Source organism: Monodelphis domestica, chromosome 1, assembly GCF_027887165.1.
Source record: "Monodelphis domestica isolate mMonDom1 chromosome 1, mMonDom1.pri, whole genome shotgun sequence".
Lineage (NCBI taxonomy): Eukaryota > Metazoa > Chordata > Mammalia > Didelphimorphia > Didelphidae > Monodelphis > Monodelphis domestica.
In genome coordinates, this window is record NC_077227.1 from 759,216,807 (window position 1) to 759,235,687 (window position 18,881).

General features: G+C 62.7%; 1 protein-coding gene across 3 annotated transcripts in view; it reads left to right on the forward strand.

Annotated features, from left to right (window-relative positions):
- The window catches only part of KLHL29 (kelch like family member 29), a 75,948-nt gene that overhangs the window by 17,070 nt on the left and 39,997 nt on the right, over positions 1-18,881 (forward strand). Inside the window, exons 1-3 of one of the 3 annotated variants that reach the window (XM_056824778.1) lie at positions 8,976-8,998; positions 15,128-15,392; positions 16,698-16,769. In XM_056824778.1, the coding sequence (XP_056680756.1) occupies positions 15,156-15,392; positions 16,698-16,769 (309 nt within the window). In that variant the 5' untranslated portion in view covers positions 8,976-8,998; positions 15,128-15,155. Of the gene's footprint in view, positions 1-8,975; positions 8,999-15,127; positions 15,393-16,697; positions 16,770-18,881 lie in introns of those variants that run through there. The other 2 variants (XM_056824788.1, XM_056824786.1) reach the window with 2 other exon arrangements.

Sequence of the window (18,881 nt, forward strand, 5' to 3'; positions counted from 1 at the left end):
TTCGGAGCCCCGGTAAGGCCTGGCAGTCTGAATTCCTGAGGGGGCGGCTGCAGTTCCCTCCTGGCCATGATCGCTCCGTCCGAGGGCCATTCCTCCGCCCTGACTCCACTCTGTCCCATCCTGGAAGAAGCACTTTCCTGCCTTCCAATGGATGGGCCTGCGCGGCAGTTCTTTGGGTGAGAACAAGCGTTCACTGTCCTGCCACAGAACTCGCTCTCCTACAGCAAGTCCCTCAGTTTCCAGTTCTTTGCCACTTCAAAGCAGGCTACAAGTATGGCGCCCGGACTCTGGAATCCAGAGCGCTTGAGAGGCCTTGGAGCGCAGTTCCTCATCGCCCTCCCGAATGGTCGGATCAGTTCATGCCTCCATCCCCAAAGCTTTGGGGTCCCCATTTTGCGACATTCATCACTTTCCTTTGCTGTCCTGTTGGCCGGATCCCGTAGGTGGTGCCTCAGAGTTGCCTTCATTTGCCTGCCTCTCCTTGAGAGGGATTTAGAGCATTCCTTTGGGGTGTCCGTCCTTTCTTTCCCTATTTCTTTTTAATTTTGTTATCGCCGGCATTGATTATTGTTTTTACATTGTTTGCAAATTGGACTCCCAGCTTGCCAGGGGAGCTCACGCACGTGTCCTCTCTGTTTTAGCAGTGATGAAGCTAAGGCCGGTACAAGCAAAACTAACTAGGTACGAACAGCAAGGGCTTTGCTCCAGGGTTCCAAAATTCTGAGGGCTATGAGGGCACTTGTATTCTTTCAGCACAGAGCAAGAATAATTAAATAGAAAGTTATCAAATGGTCCCTTCCCTCCACCCATCCAGCTGCCCTTAAAGCCCAGGAGAGCCCCTAACTACAAGAGCCCTTCCTTTTCTCCTTTTCTAAACACGTTCTCCCCAGAAGGAGCTTTGGGGTGCGTAGAACATTTTTTAAAATGACTTTAGATAGCTTTTAATCTGAAAATTGCTTGTTCATATCCTTTGACCATTTGTCCTTTGGGAAATGATCTGTATTCTTATACATTTGACTGCACTCTCTGTAATTTGAGAAATGAGACCTTTCACAGAGAAATTTATTGTCAATTTCCCCCCAGTTTGTTGCTTTCTTTCTAATCTTCCTTGCATTGACTTTGTTTGTATAAAATCTTTTTCATCTAATACAATCAAAATTATTCATTTTCTATCATGCTGTGTATTTCCCTCCATCTTATTTCCCCCTTTCATTTCTGCTCTCTCTCTCTTTCTTCACTCTTTCCCTCATTATAAATGTTTACTTTTAGTCACTGCCTCCCCCAAATCACCCTCCCTTCTTTAGCTCCCCCCTTTTCCTATTCCCTTCCTGCTTCCCTATGGGATAAACTTGATTTCTATAACCAATTAAGTCCGATGTTATTCCCCCTCTGAGCCAGTTTCAGTGAGAGCAAGGTTTAAGCATGCCTGAGATCCCTTTCATCCCCGCCCCTCCATTTTAATAGCTTTTTCCTTCCTCTTTGGGTGAGATAATTTACCTCCCTCTCCCTTCCTCCTTCTCTCAGTGCAATCCCCTTTTCCATCCCTTGATTTTTTTTATATCATGTCATAGTCAACTTACTCCTGCACCCTCTGGCTATGGACATTCCTCAGTGCCCTAATAATGAAAAAATTCTCGAGTTACAAAGTCTCATCTTCTCATATTGCAATATAAATAGTTCACCCTCATTGAATAGCTTGAGTTTTCTCTTTCCTGTTTAACTTTTTATGCTTCTCTTGAGTCCTATATTTGAAAATCAAATTTTCTGTTCAGGTCTGGTCTTTTCATCTGGATGCCTCAAAAACTCTCATTTCATCAAATGATCGTTTCCCCCTGATAGGATGTACTCCGTGTTGCTGGGTAGGTGATTCTGGATTGTCAACGGAGCTCCTTTGCCTTAGGGAATATCATATTCTATGCCCTGCACTCCACAATTGCAGAATCCACTAAATCCTCTATGATCCTGACTGTGGCTCCATGACATTTGAATTGTTTCTTTCTGGCTGCTTCAGTATTTTCTCCTTGATTTGGGAGTTCTGCAACTTCACTGTACTATTCCTGGGAGTTCTTTGGAGATGTTTCAGGAGGCGATGAGTCTATTGTAGGCGTGAGCATGGGTTACTCTGCTAATGGCTCAGGGGATCTTGGGGTCTTGCTGCCAGCCTGAGCCTGAGTTCAAGACCTCGAGCAGCAGAAGGAGGGGGAACTGGCTTGCCCCGTTGGTGCAGCCTTGTTGTGGACCGTACTCCCCTCTCACCTCAGTGAAAGGGACTTCCTCTGCGCCCCTTCCAAGTTGTCTTCTACAGGAAGCTTTCGGGGCCGTCTTTGTTGGCTCTGCACCGGCGTTCATTTTGAAGCTTTGTTGCCAGGTTGGCTGCAGGCGGTTTTCAGAGATTCCAGCACGCCTCCCTCGCCTCCGCCGTCTCGCCTCTGCCTTTCCCCACGGTCCAGTGACTTCTTTTTGCTTTTGCTCACTCACTTTCTGCCTTGGCACCTGGTGTTTGGGCCGGGTGCCGCTTCCTCAGCCAGTCCTGAGCTTCCGGCTTCCTCGGGCGTCTCTCCTCCCCGAGTCATGGCAGGCCGCTCGTTCTCAGAGCTTCTGAGGCGGGGTGGGAGAGCCGTGGTCTTGCGGTCCTCTGGCCCATGAGGGGCCCCTGCGGCCACCCGTGCGAGGGCTCTCCTTGGGACCCCGCACTGCGTAGGGCCACTCACGCTGCCCGCAGAGGGCCCCGCGATCGCTTTCGGACTCCCTCCCTCTGGGCTGCCAGCCATGGGACAGCCATGCAGCGCCGAGCCTGGCCCCCAGGGCTGTCGTGTGGGCCCAGCCGGGCCCCTGGATGGGTTCTGCCTGGGCTGAGGTGGGGCACCGCCCTGGAGTACTTCAGGGACGTCGTTGTTCCTGAGGCCCGCAGGAGGCCGGCGGCAGCGAAGGCCACTGCCTGGGTCCGAGGGGGCCTCTGGGCAGCTCACGCCCATGGCAGCAGCTCCCTGGGGGGGCCGGAGAGGCTCAAACTTGCCCGGGAGTCCCGCCGAGGCCCTCCCGGGCCGGCCAGGGAAAGAGGGCAGTTGATGGCTGGTGCTCAGAGAAGCTGAGGGCCCGGGAGGACCGCCCGGCTGCGTCCGGCGCCTCGTCTGCTTCCTCTCCCCAGCCTGGCTAATGCTCGGCTCCGGCCCGGATGGGAGTACGAGCCCGGCGGCTGGACTGAGACGGACAGTCCGGGCAGACACGGCCCCAGCCGGTGAGTCCTCCCGTCTCCGGGCGTCTCCCTCTGCTGGCCTTGAGCCGCCGCCCGAGTGAGGCCAGGCTGAGGCCGGGGGGGGGGGGGGGGCGGAACCCCCTCCACACCCCCTCCGGGGCCCCAGGCCCCCCCCAAGGCAGACTGGCCTGCCCTACTGAGCGCCGCCCACTTTAGGCTTCACGTGACTCGCCGCCCCCGAGGGGCCGGAGCTGGCGCCAACCCGGACGAGCGGGCACGCCCGGAAGGCCCTCGGGAGCCGCCCCAGAGGCCCGGCCTGGCCTCCACTCCCAGCTGGGTCACAAGTCTGGGAGGCGGCCGCACGGCGGATCCGAGCCAGAAGAGCCGCTCACGGACCGGCAACGGCCCGGGCGGGGGCTGGGGGGCTGCGGACGCCGGCGGCCCCTCCCCCTCCGGCTCTAGGGCCGGCCTGAAGGCCTGACCAGCCCTCGGACAGGGACGCCGTGATGGGCAAAGTGCGCACCAGAGCCAGGCCGAGGCGCCGCATCTCCGCTCTCCTGCCTTGACTCTCGCAGACTCCGGTGAGGCCTCGGCTCTGCCTTGTCCGGGTCCTGGAGCAGAAGGCGGGCCTCATCCCGGCCTCGCCCGGCCTCGCCCAGCCTCGCCCAGCCTCGCCCAGCCTCATCCCCCCTCACCCGGCCTCATCCCGGCCTCGCCCAGCCTCACCCACCCTCTCCCGGCCTCGCCCGGCCTCGCCCAGCCTCGCCCAGCCTCATCCCCCCTCACCCGGCCTCCACCTCACTCTGTCCTCGCCCGCCCTCTCCCGCCCTCGCCCGGCCTCGCCTGCCCTCACCCAGCCTCATCCCCCCTCACCTGGCCTCGCCCGGCCTCGCCCAGCCTCGCCCAGCCTCGCCCAGCCTCGCCCAGCCTCGCCTGCCCTCCCCAGGCCTCGCCCAGCCTCATCCCCCCTCACCTGGCCTCCACCTCACCTGCCCTCGCCCAGCCTCGCCCGGCCTCGCCCGGCCTCGCCTTGACTGACACGGCCAAGCGGAGCCTCCTCTGGGCAGCCGGGCCGGGGCGGGGCGGGCAGAGCCGCCGTCCCTTCGGGGCTGCCTCCAGCCTCCTCCTGCTCATCTCGGGGTCTCGCCTGTAGAAAGGCCTCCCGGCGTGGCTCAGACGAGAGCTGCTCTCACACTGGCGGGGTGACCCTGGACGAGTCACTTCCGCTCTCCAACGCTGTCCCGATCTGGGAGGGGCGGCGCAGCTCGAGTCCTGGGTTCCGATCAGACGCCTCGCGGAGTCCCCCCTGTTCCGGCACGAGTGTGGGCACGAGGTACGCCCTCTGCCACGTGACAGGCCACCTGCCTCTCGGCCTCGGTTTCTTTGTCTGTAAGATGGGCTCGTCACCCCCCTCGTCCCCTCCCGGAGTCACGGTGAGGCGGGCAGGTCGGGGCATCGGAGCCCGTGCGGAGACGGATCCCCACCCTCGGCCCATCCCCCAGGCTCGCCCCTTCTCGGCCTCTGCTCCCCCCCCCCGGCCCCAGAGAGACAGACCCCGAGTTCAGATCCTGCTGGCCTTGGGCGAGTCACGGAGGGCCGGCGTGACTTGGGGGCTCTGCGGGGCTCTCATGAGGGCACCCAGCCTGGATCGGGAAGTGGGAGAGCTTTGGGGGCCACGAGGAGCCCCCCTCCCCCTCCCCGGGCGCCCCGAGGCGCAGCCTTCTCCTCTATCTGACCTCCATCTCCCTTTGCAACCTGACCTGTGCCGCCAGGAGGGAGGGAGCCCAGCCACCGGGCAGCGACGCCGGCCAGCCTGGGCACACCCTGGATGGGGTGGGGGCCTTTCTGAGGGTGAAGGCTGCCTCCCCCAGGAAGCCTTCCCGGACTTCAGCCTCTTCCTCCAGGCCTTCTGGCTCTCCTGGTACGTGCCGCCCCCGGCCCCCCCCCCCCGTGAGCCTCTCTTGTCCTGTTGGGGGGCAGGAGGGAGAGGGGATCCCCCTGCTCAGCTCACAGGGAAGCCCAGCAGGAGCTCCCAGGCTGGCAGAGAAGACCCTGGAGAGGGGAGCCCCGTGGGGGGGGCCCAAGGACGGGCCACCTCCTGCTGCCCCCCACCCCACCCCAGTCGAGCCCTCCCAAGAGGAACACCTTTGGGGACCTTCCTGGCTGCCTGGGAGCTCCCTGCAGCACTAGCCTCGGCCCCCTCCCCCTCCCCCGTCTCATCAAGACTGGGGGGCAGCCTGGGCCTCCCCAAGGCCCAGGGTTTAGGGGCGCCCAGAGGGGTTGGCAGGCCGCTGACCCGCTGGGGCCGGCGCCACAGCCACATCCCAGGTCCAGCAGGTGCAAAGCCACCCAGAGATCCCGTCACTCGCACTCATCGGCTGCCCTTCTGCCAAGTGGCTGAGTGGCAAGGGCGGGTGTGTGGCCAGGGCCCCGCCCGGGCTCAGCAGCCCACCTGGCACGAGAGCCTCCGCTGGCCGCCCCCCCCTCCTCCTCACAGCGTGCCACAAGCTCCCTCCCCTGGCCCTGCGGCGCCCCCTCTGGCCCTCTTCTCCATGTGGCCTCGCCCCTGCCCAGGGAGGCCCTTTCTGCCCGCTCTTCCCCTCCATCAGCCCACCCCCGCCTGCCCGTGCCTCCCCCGTCCATCTCCTAACGGTCTCCTTCCCCGTCAGGCCGCTCCCCTTAGCTCTGCCAGCCAGCCTCTCCCGTCTCATCTCCTTCGGCGTCAGCCACGGCCCTCTCCCCGGGGCGTTCTTCTGTCCAGATGTTCAGGACTCGCTCCCCTGACCGTCCCGCCTCCGTACACTCCCCGTGTGTGTCTCAAACCGAGTTCATGGCCTTCCCCTGAACCCTCCCCCTCCATCGCCCTCCTCCCAGCCCCTCTCTCTCACCCCACCCCCACATCCAATATGGCGCCACGGTCCCTTGGGTGGCCCCTGCCGCCCCTCCCCCCCCTGGTGCACCCCCCATCACCTCACATCTGGGCCATGGCAGGAGTCTGCCCCCCTCCTGGCTCTCTCCACGCCAGGCCACCCTCTTCAGCCCCCAAAGCCCAGGTGTGGCCATGCCACCTCTTGCCCCCGGACCCTCCAGGATCAAACACACAATTTGGTTTGGCATTCAGAGCCCTCTCTGGCCTGGCCCCTCCTCCTTCGCCAGGCTCTTTACCCCATCTTCATGCCACATCCTTTTTGGCACAGGGCCCCCGGCCTCCCAGCTATTCAGCCAACAAGACTGTGGCTTGTGGGCATTCTGTGGGGCCACCACTAGGCCTGGCACACTCTCCCTCCTCCTTCCCATTCGCAGGCCCCCCTGACTGCCTCCAAGCCCTCCCCTCCCTCTTCGTGGTGCCTTTTCACCCTGCCTGCAGCTTCTCTCCCATCAGCCCAGGAGCTTCCTGAAGGCAAGGACTGCTCTTTGCACCCTTGGCACTACCCAGTGCTCAGTTCAGCGCCTGTGCTTAATAGTAACGTTTCCTGACTTGTCATGTTATTAGGTGTCGGCCTCTGTCGCCCTACTCTGGGCAGCCCTAGGCCTTTGTCTGTGAGTGCTGGCCTGGGGGAGCCCTAAAGGCTGCCCACCCACAGGCTGGGCTCCTAGGCCATTGGTCAGGCAGCCAGGCCCACGCCTCTCTTCAGAAGGAGGAGGGCCAGTCCTGGGGGAGGAAGCTCCTTCTGCAGGGCAGATCTCCTCCCTCCTGGGCAGCTGAGAGGTTAGACAGCTGACCCAGGACCATGCCATCAGGATGAGTCAGGTAGGACCTGAACTCAGGCCTTCATCTTTCTCTGCTCTTCTTTGACTGTATAAAGCCCTATTCTCCTAGAGAAGAGAGGCCAACAGACCTACCAGAGGCAAGACAGCAGGGACTGGGCCTGACAGACCTACCAGAGGCAAGACAGCAGGGACTGGGCCCCCTCAGGGAAAGGGCCAGCGGGAAGTGGTTCTTGAGTTGAGCCCTAAAAGGCAGGAGGAAAGGAGCCCAGGAAGTCCCAGAAACCCACATCATAGAAGAGGAACAGCGAGACAACCCATTTGGCTAGTGGCTGGCGTCTCATAGGCCATCCTATATCCATTTTACAGACCTGGAGACTGAGCTGCAGGGCTTTGACCACTCCCACAGCCAGTGGGGCAGAGGCCAGAACTCAGCTTCTCTGGAGCCTCAGGCCAGTCTTCTTGGCTGTGTTGCCTCTGGCTAATGTTAGTTCTGCTATTATTGCTTTTAAAAGCTGCTCTGACTGACTGGTTCGTGTTGGGCTGTTGCCCCACCAGGGGGTCAGGCTTCGGTGGGTGTCAGGGTCAGTAACCGTGGCCCACCAGGGGCCTAGAGAGGCGTGTGCCTGGACGAGTCCCAAATGGGAGGAAAGAGATGACCCACGTGGATGAATCCACTTGCCCCCCAGTGCCCACAATACATATGCAATAGGTGCATTGAGGTGCATGGGGAGATCATTTCTCAGGTGCATTTTTAAACAGTGGCCCCAAATTGTCTTTGCTCAGACCAAAAAGAGAGGAAGTGCTGCTCGGAGCTGCCCTCAGACCCTGCCAGGTCCTCTTGGAGCCAGTGGCTGGGTCCTTCAGGGCCGGGCACTCCCGCTGGCGCTTGGACACTGTACCCTGTTTCTGCTCACTCCACTCTGTTTCCATTCACATGGGACTTTCTGGGCTTTTCTGACACCTCTAGACATGGCAGCATTCCACGTCAGTTGTCTGCCAGTGCACCCGGTGTGTGAGCGGCGTTGTCAGCCTTTCTCTAATCGGCAGTGGCTTGGAGCAGCCGTCCCCAGAGAATGCCCTTCCTCTTACAGATCTGACTCGGTTTCACTGTACTTGACAAATGAGGCCTTTATAGAAGCATCTGGCTCGGAAACCTTCCTGTTTTCTGCATTTCTCCTCATCTCGGCTGCATTGATTTTGTTTGTGCCACCTTCCAATTTGGCGAGCGCAAGGCTGCTTTCTCTATCCTATGAGGCTCTCTGGGTCGTCTGGCCATGAAGTCTTCCCTTCCCCCCAGGTCTAGCAGGTAGATTATCCTGTGCTCCCCAGTTTGCTTCTGGGGTCGCCGCCCACCCTTGTGTGCCCGTATGGGCTTTCCCCCCCTTTACCACCTTCTAAAGCAGCAGAGACGTTGACCACAGTCCCAGCGCGAGCCCAAGAGACAAGGAAGAGGAAGGCACTTCCATACGCCCAGGCTGTACCAAGCCCTGACAATCAGACAGCAAAGCTGGCATTCCTGCCCTCTGGGAGCAGCCTGGCCTGGCGAGCCGTGCCCCCTTCCCGGGGCAGGCAGAGAGGCCCAGAGGCCGGCCAGCATGCTGGCAGATGGGGCCTGGGCAGGGCAGGCTCTGGCAGGCGTCTGGACCTCATCGAGGGAGACCTCGGTGTTCTGGACTGTGGAGAGGAGGCCCAACGGGTGCGTCCCTGCCGGAGAACAGCCGCCCATGCCAGCTGCCCGGAGAACTCCCCCTGCATCTGCTCCTCTCTTGAGACGCAGCTCCCCGTCCCAGAAGGCTCCTGGGGCCCCGCGCCTGCCCTCCAAAGCTCCCCTCTAGGGGTGGCCGGAGCGCGTCGGGGCCGAGACTCCCCACCCCACGAGGGGACGTGTCCCCTGACCGCCTCCTCCCCTCAGGGCCTGGCTCGGCCGGAATTGCTCCCTTCTTTGGAGCACCCGCTGTCCCTGCCAGGGAGATTTATGTTCTCGTGACAGCTGTGGCGTGTGGAGCTCCGGGGCCCTGGGACGATGGGCCCCAGGCAGGACCGCGTCCGGTCCGCACCGGCTCCGAGACCCTCGCCGGGGACGGTGTTCAGGTAGGAAGAGGCCCCGGGAGCCTCGCGGGCCGTGGCAGGGACGGAGGCCGGAGCGGGAGGAAGGCCCTCCTCATCACGTCCCGGAGACTCGGCCCTGCGCAGTCTGGCTGGCACAGAAACGGACGCCGTCCGGGCTGAGCGGGGGGCCGAGACCCGGCCGCCACACGTGCTCCGGCTCCTCCTGCCCCCAGGGGAGGCCCTCCCGGCCGGCAGTCGTCAGAGACGTCCCCGTGCTGGGCCGCGCTCCACCCGATGGGCAGTGTGGGAGGCCCATGCCAGGAGCTACTCAGATGTCCCCGGCTCGGCCGGACGGACCTCCAGGGTCACCCGGGCCCTGCCAGCCTCGATTTGAGCCCGGTGGGCACAGGGGCGCCGCCGGTCCCCCCCTCCCCCCCGCTGCGGGCCCCCCCAAGACCCCGGGCAGCAGGGCCGGCCGGAGCCTCCCTCCCCGGCCAGGCCACACGCGTCCGGCAGCCGAGGAAGGGCCAGACCGTGTCCGGACGGGTGCCCAGGCTGAGGAGGGGGATGTTGGGCAGGCGGCCGGACCCCGAGGCCCTCCTGGCTGCCCTCTGCCGGAGGGGGATGGGCGGCCCCACGAAGCCCCTCCGTCCATCTGCCCGGCCCCCCGGAGGCCCCTCACTGCCACCCCTGGGCCTGGGCACCGTGACTCGGGCTTTGGCTTCCTCGGCCTCGCTGACTGCTGGGGTCTCCCACGGACCCCCCGGGGACCCCTCCGGCTGCCTGGGACCCTCTGCCAGGCCCCGAGAGCCTGCCGCGGCCAGCAGCGGCCTCAGGACCCGGCGGGGGGGGGGGGGGGCAGCGTCCGGCTCGGCCAGGACTCCCTCCCAGCTGCTCTCCCTCCCCGGCCCGGCTGGCCTGCTGCCAGCGGAACCCGCGGTCTGGCCAGCTGCTGGCCGCCTCCGGAGTCCAGAAATAGCTCCGAGCCCGGCCTCAGTCCGGCGCCCCTGGGGGGCCCGAGGGGGGGCTTTTCTCCCTTCCCCTTTGGCGTTCCGAACCCCTCCCCCCAGCCGGACTGGAACCCAGAACCTCTGGCATCGGGGCCTTGTTGGCTCCACCGGACGGAACCAGGATGGGGCTCCGGGCACAGACGCGGCGCATTAAGTCCTGGCAGCCCCCCCCCCCAGAGGAAGGGAAGGGCCCTGGCCTTCCTCCTCCTCCTCCTCCTCCTCCTCCTCGCCCAGACCCCACTTTGGGGCAGAGCTGCCGGCCCCCCCCCCCGAGCTATTTTTAGACCGCTCGCTCCGGCCGGCACACGTGTGCCCGCCCGTCACCGGCCTGGCCGCCCTGCCAGCTGCAGCGGCCTGAAGCCCAGGCAGCCAGCAAGGGAGCCCCGAGGCCGACGGCCCTCCGCTGCCCCCCCCCGTGGCTGCCCCCCCCTGTGACTGCCCCTCCCCCCAGTGACTGCCCCCCCCCCTGTGGCTGCCCCCCCCGTGACTGCCCCTCCCCCCAGTGACTGCCCCCCCCCGTGACTGCCTCTCCCCCAGGACCCCCCAGTGACTGCCCCCCCCGTGACTGCCCCCCCCCTGACTGCCCCTCCCCCCAGTGACTGCCCTGCCCCCCCACTTGCCCGGACCACATCTCTCAGACCTGCATCAATCTCTCTGGGGCCAGCCTTGGCCGTCCGGGTACCACAGGAGCCCCCCCACCCGCCGCCCCCCCAGAATCCCTCGGGGTGCCCGCGAGCCCGTCCCGAGGAGTCCCGTCGTCGGGGGCTTCGCTGGTTCGCCGTCCCAGCGGGCTCGCTCAGGGGCTGGGCTTTGGCCGAGACCTCCGGGGGGCCTGGAGAGAGGCGGCGCCAGGCGGGCGCCAGCAGAGGAAGGGCTCAAATCCAGCCTCGGACACCTGCGAGCCCCTCCGCGCGTGTGCCTCAGTTTCCTCACCTGCCAAGCGAGCGGCAGGAGGAAGTGGCAAGCCGCTCCTGCGCGCGGCGAGGGGGTCAGACAGAGCCGGCCCGGAAGGCCTCGGGTCTCTGGACTCTGCGTCCAGCCGCCGGACAGTGCCGAGGGCAGGCCGAGGCCCCGGAGCCTCCTTTGACCGCTCACGCCCCGAGGAGCCCGCAGAGCAGACGGGAGGCGCCGGGGCCCCCTCGGGGGGGCTGCAGGCCGGCGTCCCGAGCGCCATGCTCAGCCGTGCTGTCTGGAGCGAGGCCCCGGCCGCCGCCTGCCTCGGTTTCCTCCAGTGTAAAGCGGGGATGGGCGGAGCACCCGCTGCCCTGGCTGGCCCCGAGCCGGCGCCGAGGTCTCCGCCCATCCTCCGCGCCCCCCCCCCCCCGCCTCCCGGTGCCAGCCTTGGCCGGAGTCATCCCGCACGGAGCCCCCACTGCGGGCAGCCGAGCCGGGAAGCTCCGGCCCAGCGGCTGGGGGGGGGATGGGCTGGCGGAGAGCGCGAGGGGGCAGCTCCGGGCCCCCCTCCTTGTCTCCTGGCCCCGGCTCTGCTCGCTGCCTGGGATCGAGCGTCTGTCAGTGACCTGGAGGGGGAGGGAGCGCTGGCAGCCGGGGTGCCTCAGAACCGGAGTGCCACCGAACCGGGTCCCACAGAACCGGAGTGCCTCAGAACTGGAGTGCCTCAGAAGTGGGTCCCACAGAACCGGGTGCCTCAGAACCGGGTGCCTCAGAACCGGGTGCCTCAGAAGCGGAGTGCCACCGAACCAGGTCCCACAGAACCGGAGTGCCACCGAACCGGGTCCCACAGAACCGGAGTGCCACCGAACCGGGTCCCACAGAACCGGAGTGCCACCGAACCGGGTCCCACAGAACCGGGTCCCACAGAACCGGGTGCCTCAGAACCGGGTGCCTCAGAAGCGGGTCCCACAGAACCGGGTCCCACAGAACCGGGTGCCTCAGAAGCGGGTCCCACAGAACTGGGTGCCTCAGAACCGGGTCCCACAGAACCGGGTGCCTCAGAAGCGGGTCCCACAGAACCAGGTGCCTCAGAACCGGGTGCCTCAGAAGCGGGTGCCTCAGAACTGGGTCCCACAGAACCGGATGCCTCAGAACCGGGTGCCTCAGAAGCGGGTCCCACAGAACCGGGTGCCTCAGAACCGGGTCCCACAGAACCGGGTGCCTCAGAAGCGGGTCCCACAGAACCAGGTGCCTCAGAAGCGGGTGCCTCAGAAGCGGGTGCCTCAGAACCGGGTCCCACAGAACCAGGTGCCTCAGAACCGGGTGCCTCAGAAGCGGGTCCCACAGAACCGGGTGCCTCAGAACCGGGTCCCACAGAACCGGGTGCCTCAGAAGCGGGTCCCACAGGGCTGGACTGTCAGGGCTTGGGCTGAATCCGGGCAAAGAGGAAGACAAGGGAAGGGAACAAGCATGAAACAGGCACCTGCCGCGTGCCAGGCACTGTGCCAAGCAAGACTCGACTGGCATCGTCTCGCCGCCGAGGCACGCCGGGCTGAAGCGAGCTGCTCGGGGTCGCCCAGCCGGGAAGGGGCTTCTCTTTGTGCTCTAAGCAAAGGCTCGACGGCAGCTTGTCGGCTGGGGTCTCAGTGGACCCCAGACGCCAGACACGGCCAGGGAGTTGAGTGGCCTTGGGCCATGGGGGGGCGCCATGAGACCCCCCAGCCCCCCCACCGCGTCACGGGCCAAGGTCAGGGCTGGATGCCACCCCGCCTGGCGGACTCCCAAAGGAGGGCAGCCGGGACGGAGAAGGCTCCGGAGACCGAGGGAGCCAAAGGGCTGTTGTCCGGCCGGTCATCGGGGCTGTCCTGGGCCCAAGGAGGAAGCTGCCAACAGGCCAATCCCGGTCCGGTTCCATCTGCCAACACCAATGGCTGTCCGGGACTGGTGGGCTCCTCGGAGGAGGAGGACGAGGCCTCCAGGCGGTGGCCGGACGGGCCACAAAGGACGGAGATTCTGGCCTGGTTCCTCGAGCTCGTGGGGGTTGGGGAGGGGCTCCCTGGGCAAGTCCCGCCCCCCACCGCACTGCCCTTCCTGCTCCTGCCCTGGAGCAGGGAAAGGGTTCGAGGAAACACCAGCCTGTCCTCCGGCACTGCTTCCCGGGCGCCACGCCGGGCACAGGGGTGGATCCGCCGTCCGGGGGGGAGGGGCACTTTCGCTCGGCCGGGCGGCACCTGCTGCTCCGGCCCCGCCGGCCGCCCCGTTTCCCCGCAGAGCCGAGCCTGGCAAGTGCTAAGCCTTTGATGGATGTGGGAGGCTTGGCAGCCCCGGCACACAGCTGCCGCCTCGGCCCCACGGCCCGGAGCCACCACGCCTGTCCTGGGGCATCGGGGGGCGCCGGGGGCAGGCCCAGGGACGGGGGCTCCTTCAGGGGTGCTGTGGGGAGGCCCAGGGACGGGGGCTCCTTCAGGGGTGCCGCGGGGAGCCCCAGGGACGGGGGCTCCTTCAGGGGTGCTGTGGGGAGCCCCAGGGACGGGGGCTCCTTCAGGGGCGCCGCGAGGAGGCCCAGGGACGGGGGCTCCTTCAGGGGCGCCGTGGGGAGGCCCAGGGACGGGGGCTCCTTCAGGGGCGCCGTGGGGAGGCCCAGGGACGGGGGCTCCTTCGGGGGTGCCACAGAGAGCCCCAGGGACGGGGGCTCCTTCGGGGGCGCCGCGGGGAGGCCCAGGGACGGGGGCTCCTTCAGTGGTACCCAATGGCCCCCCCCAGTCCTAGAGAAGGGGAGGAGTCCCAGCAGGACGAGGCACGGCACTGCCCGGAGGCTTCCCCGACCTGAGGCCGACCCTTCCTCTCTGGGCCTTCAGCAATGATGGCGGCCGGCCCAGAGGAGAGGCCGGAAGCCTGCAGAGGCCCCGGCACCTGCCACGTCCTGGCAGGGCCTCCGGTTAGACGGGAAGGACGTCTCGGTTCAAACTCGACCCCGAGGACGGCCATCCAGCGGCTCTTCTGAAGACGATCAGGGCCCCAGAGTGGACCAAAGCTCAGCCCTCGTGTGCCCGGCAGCCAAGCGCACGCCCAGAGCCCCTCCGTCCCTGCTCCGACGGGCCCACCCGGAGCGCCGGGGCTGTGCCAGGCGTGGGCCACGGCGAGCCCGAAGGAGCAGCCAGGGGGCCGGGGAAGGGCCTGCGGGCGCCCTCTGGCCCCGGGGACCCCGCCGGGCCCCCACCTGTAGCGCCGCCCGAGAGGCCGCCGGGCCCGAGGGGGAGACTCGGCCGGGCGAGGGCCGGGCGCAGGGAGGCTCCCGTGTGAGCTCGGCGGCGTCCGGCCTCCCTGCCTCCTACGCGGCCTGCCTCGGGGGCTGGTCCTCCCCACAGCCGGTGCCCAAGAGCGTCCCGGGGGCCTGGCACACCGAGGGCAGCCCGTCCAGGGCAGGGGCCAGAGGTCCAGCCCCCCCTTCCTCCAGAGGGCGCCCCGAACACTGGCGCTGCCACAAATGGCGGAGGCCGGTGCCAGCACCCCGGGCAGCCGGAGGACAGAGCGCCCATTGTGGCGGGCGGCACAGACGGTCCCCGGGGCGCCGTGTGGCCACCGGCGTCTGGGCACGGCCGGAGGGGAGTTCATCGCAGCGTCTGGCTGTGGCCCGGGACAAACGGGCATTGTACGGCCGGTGCCTGGTGCCAGGGCTCTGCCCCCCACGCAGCTGTGCCCACTCCACGTTGGCTGGTGCAGCTTTGGGCGCCCGCCTGCCAGCCCAGGGCAAACCCGGGGACCCCCCTCCCTGGTCAGCCCCCCGTGCCCACCCCCTGCCCTCCTTCCTCTTACTCCCTGCCAGGCTGGGGCTGCGCCGTCTGGGCCCGACTCCTCCAGGCAGCCTTCCCGAACTAGCCCTCAGGCAGCTTCTGCCCTTCACCCACACACACTCTGCCCCCTCCCGTTCTGTGCCAGCCCCCAGGGGGAGTCTGTGTGTGCGTGCGGGGGCTGAGGGGGGCCGGGGCTCCCACAGGACTCTGGGGACTCTGGAGGCTTGGGGGGAGCCCCGGCAGTTCTGGGGGTCTCCCTATCTGTTTCCAGGGCTGTGCCTGGGCACTGTGGGCTGAGGGGGGCCGGGGGCTCCCATGGGACTCTGGGGACTCTGGAGGCTCGGGGGGAGCCCAGGTGGTTCCGGGGGCTCTCATGGGACTCTGGGGACTCTGGAGGCTCGGGGGGAGCCCAGGTGGTTCCGGGGGCCCCGTGGGGAACGCCTCTCCAGACGCTCTCTGTTCTTGGTCTGCAGGTGCGCCCCCCGGCTGCCCGGCCCCGACATGTCCCGGCAGCACAGCCGATTCGAACGAGAGTACCGCGGCCCCGGCTGGGAGCGCCGCGAGTGGAGCGCCAACGGCACCCACGGGAGCCTGAACAGCTGTAGCGGCCGGCCCGGCCTCCTGCCTCTGCCCATCGTGCCCGCCAGGCTGCCCACACCGGCCGCCCCCTGCACCACGGGCAGCGGCGACGCCCTCCCCAGCCTCGTGGTCAGCTCCTCCTCGGTGGCCGCCAGCAAGGTAGGAAAGAGCTCTCAGGGAGGGGCCGGCGTTGGGGGAGCCGTGAGCGACGGGCTCACTACCTCACGGGGGGTTCACCGAAGTCCGCCGCCGGGCCTCCGGGGACATACCGGCAGATGTGGTCTTGGAGGGGCCCCGGAAGGCTTCCTGTAGGAGGTCGGACTTGCAAGAAGCCGCCAGGGAGGTCAGTGGTCAGAGGGTGCCCCAGCAGCTCCTGCCACAGTCTGGGGGGCTTCTTGGGGACGAGGGCAAGGAAATGAAGATGTAGTGACACGTGGAGGCAGGGCTCCTGTTATCCCCATTTCACAGTTGAAGAAACCAAGGCAAACGGGGCTAAAGGACTGGCCCAGGGTCAGCTAGGAAGCGTCAGAGGCTGGATTTGAACGTGGATCTTCCAGGTTTCAGACCCACATTGGGGAGCCGAGGAGACCCCGAGGGAGGGAGGGAGGAGAGGCCAGGGCATATGCAGTGACCCGCAGGGCCTATGGCCACCAGGAGGGCCGGGAGGAACGGCCCAAGATCACTGGTCACTGCAGAAAGCGACTCCCGTGAAGCAAGGAGGTCCAAGGCTGGCCAGACAAGTGTTGACGCCCTCCCAGAAGAGACGGGGGTGGGGGTGGGGAGTCCCTGCGCATGCTGGACACAAGGGAGAGCCGAGGGGAGACCCTGAGGCTGGCCGGGGCCCCCCGGAGCCAGCAGAGCCTCGGGAGGGGAGGGTCCTGCCCAGGATAGCCATGGCCGGCATCTGCTCAGCCCGGTTTTGGGGACGAGGCGGGCTCTCTCTCTCTCCCCACCACTCCCATCAAGATGGAAGCCCCACGTGTCCCCAGAAGCCTCCTGCAGGAGATGAGGGAAGCTGGTGGGCTTCCGTTGGCCTTGGGCTCCGGCGGGTCTGTCCTCGTGGCTGGCTGGCCATCTCCCATTCTCCTGGTCCTGCCCGCCACACTCTGCATCCGTTCCTCTGAGTCGCTGCAACCTTCTCTGAGCTCCTCAGTCCGCCGTGGCAGTCACTTCCTGGGGGCTGGGCATCCCCTTGGCTCCTTCCCCCTTCTCTTGGCACTCTGGGATCCAGAGCCAGGAGGGGTGCTGCTGACTCGAAGAGATTCTCTGCCCTTAGAGCTGGCTTCCATATTTCCCCCCACAATGGTCAGACCAGTTGGGGCTCCTCCAACAGCGTCTGAGCGTCCCGATCGTCCCACCTCCCCTCTGGCATGACCCTGAATAATTGAAAATCTGTTACCCCAAAAAAATGAACTACATTTCCCGGGGGCCCACTGACTTCCTGTCATTACATACTTCCTGTAGACAGAGGATATTGGCGAGTGGGCGATCCTCTTGGGCCTCTTTGGCATGATGACATGGAGCTTGATGGCAGTGGTAAGCTAAGTGTGGGGATTTTATTTTATTTTATTTTTGAAATTTTTATTTAGTCAATTTAAAACATTATTCCTTGGTTACAATAATTACATATTTCCTTCCCTTCCCGCCACCCTTCCTGTAGCCGACACGTAATTCCACTAGGTATTACATGTGACCTTGATTAGAACCTATTTCTGTGCTGTTGTTTACACTAGGATGTTTATTTATTTTCTACATACCCAACCATGTCCCCTCAACCCAAGTATTCAAACAGTTGTTTTTCTTCTGTATTTCTACTCCCAAGTGTTTCCTCTGAATGTGGATAGTGTTTTTTCTCATAGATCCCTCCGGGTTGTTCAGGGTCATTGTGTTGCTTCTAGTAGAGAAGTAAGTTACATTGGATTGTGCTACAATGTATCGATCTCTGTGTACAATGTTCTCCTGGTTCTGCTCCTTTCACTCTGCATCAGTTCATGGAGGTCTTTCCAGTTCACATGGAATCCCACCAGTTCATTATTCCTTTGAGCACAATAGTGTTCCATCTCCATCAGATACCATAATGTGTTCAGCCATTCCCCAATTGAAGGGCATCCCCTCATTTTCCAATTTTTGCCACCACAAAGAGCGCAGCTATGAATATTCTTGTACAAGTCTTTTTCCTTATGATCTCTTTGGGGTACAAACCCAGCAGTTAAGCGCAGGGATTTTAAATGGGCTGATCAGCCATGGGCACGTGGTCTTTATTTTGTATCCTCTGTTCCTTGATTTCCAATGATCATTAACAAATCTCCTAAAATATAATATTTTATCATTTGAGATTTGATTTTAATTTTTACAGTGATGGCAACCACTTGGAGAAAAGAATTCCCCCCCTTTTTTAAGATAGCCTAGATAAATTTTAAACCACCTTTCTCCTGCCAAGGCTTTTTGCCCACCCCAGCCCAACCCCAGCCCCAGTCCTGTTGGGCTGCTGGTAGCTGCTGCTGTCTTCAGAATCACAAACTAGCTGGTAAAAACCGGGGCATGTTTTCCTTAGGCAATTAATGACTAACCTCCTAACTTACTCTCCATGTGGCTGGAGAAAGTAGTGTTTTAACTCAGGGGGGAAGAGTAGAAAGAAGTTACTCTTCCAAACAGGAAGTAATTACAAGCATGGCTCATTCTATGAAAGAACAATGCATTACCTATTTCAAAGAGCTTCCAGCTTCAGGATGTTTTTTTTTCATGAGCGTACTAATCCTTTCACTTATCTTGCCTAAGATTCAGGGGAGAAATTCATCTCCCTACAACCCTTTGCCATTTGTGCCTGCCCAGTCTCCAGGGTTCATCCAATTTGGGATTCCTCCTCATCATTTTCAGTGAGGAATTCTCCCTCACTAGGAGAGAGCCAAAAAAGTCTGACAAAAGGAATCTGGACGGATAGAGAAAGGAACTTTAACGAGCCTGGAGGTGAAAATTTTAAGCATTTTCAGGCTCCATTGTTTTATGAAAGTCTCTGTGTTTTACTGTATTTTGCTGATTGTCTGCTTTACGATTTAATTTTGTTGTTTTAAGTTCATATATTAATGTATTCAATACTATTCTGTTACACCGAATGAGTTTAATCTACTGGGTTTTAACTACTGTTATATTCTATTACCTTTCCCCTATAACTATGCTGAACAAATATTATTGAATAAGCCCATATAAAAAGCAGTTTTTTCTTCCATTTTGGCTTTGTAAATTGTCACACAGATGATGGATGGACTCAACGTGGCTAAGAACCTTTGAAGAATTTAATGAGCTAAATATGTCAAATTGATTTTAGGGGGTCTTCAGACATTTTTAGATTTTTTTTTCATCAGCTCTGACTGACCATTTTGCCTGCCTCTGAGTTATTTGTAATAAGAGGTAAAGAGTCCATTTTAGTAGCTGAAGTGAAGCACTGTTATAATCCCCATCTCCACATTTGTGAAAATGTGAATGGATGGAACAACACAATCTCATACCAGAGGAGCTGGGAAGTTGTTCCCAGGGTATGGTACCCCTGGATGGCTCCCAAGATGGAGCATCTCTCATTTGTACCTCTTCAGCTTATTCTACCCTTCCACCAGAATGGTCTAGATTCCTGGTGACATTTTTAGACCCAAC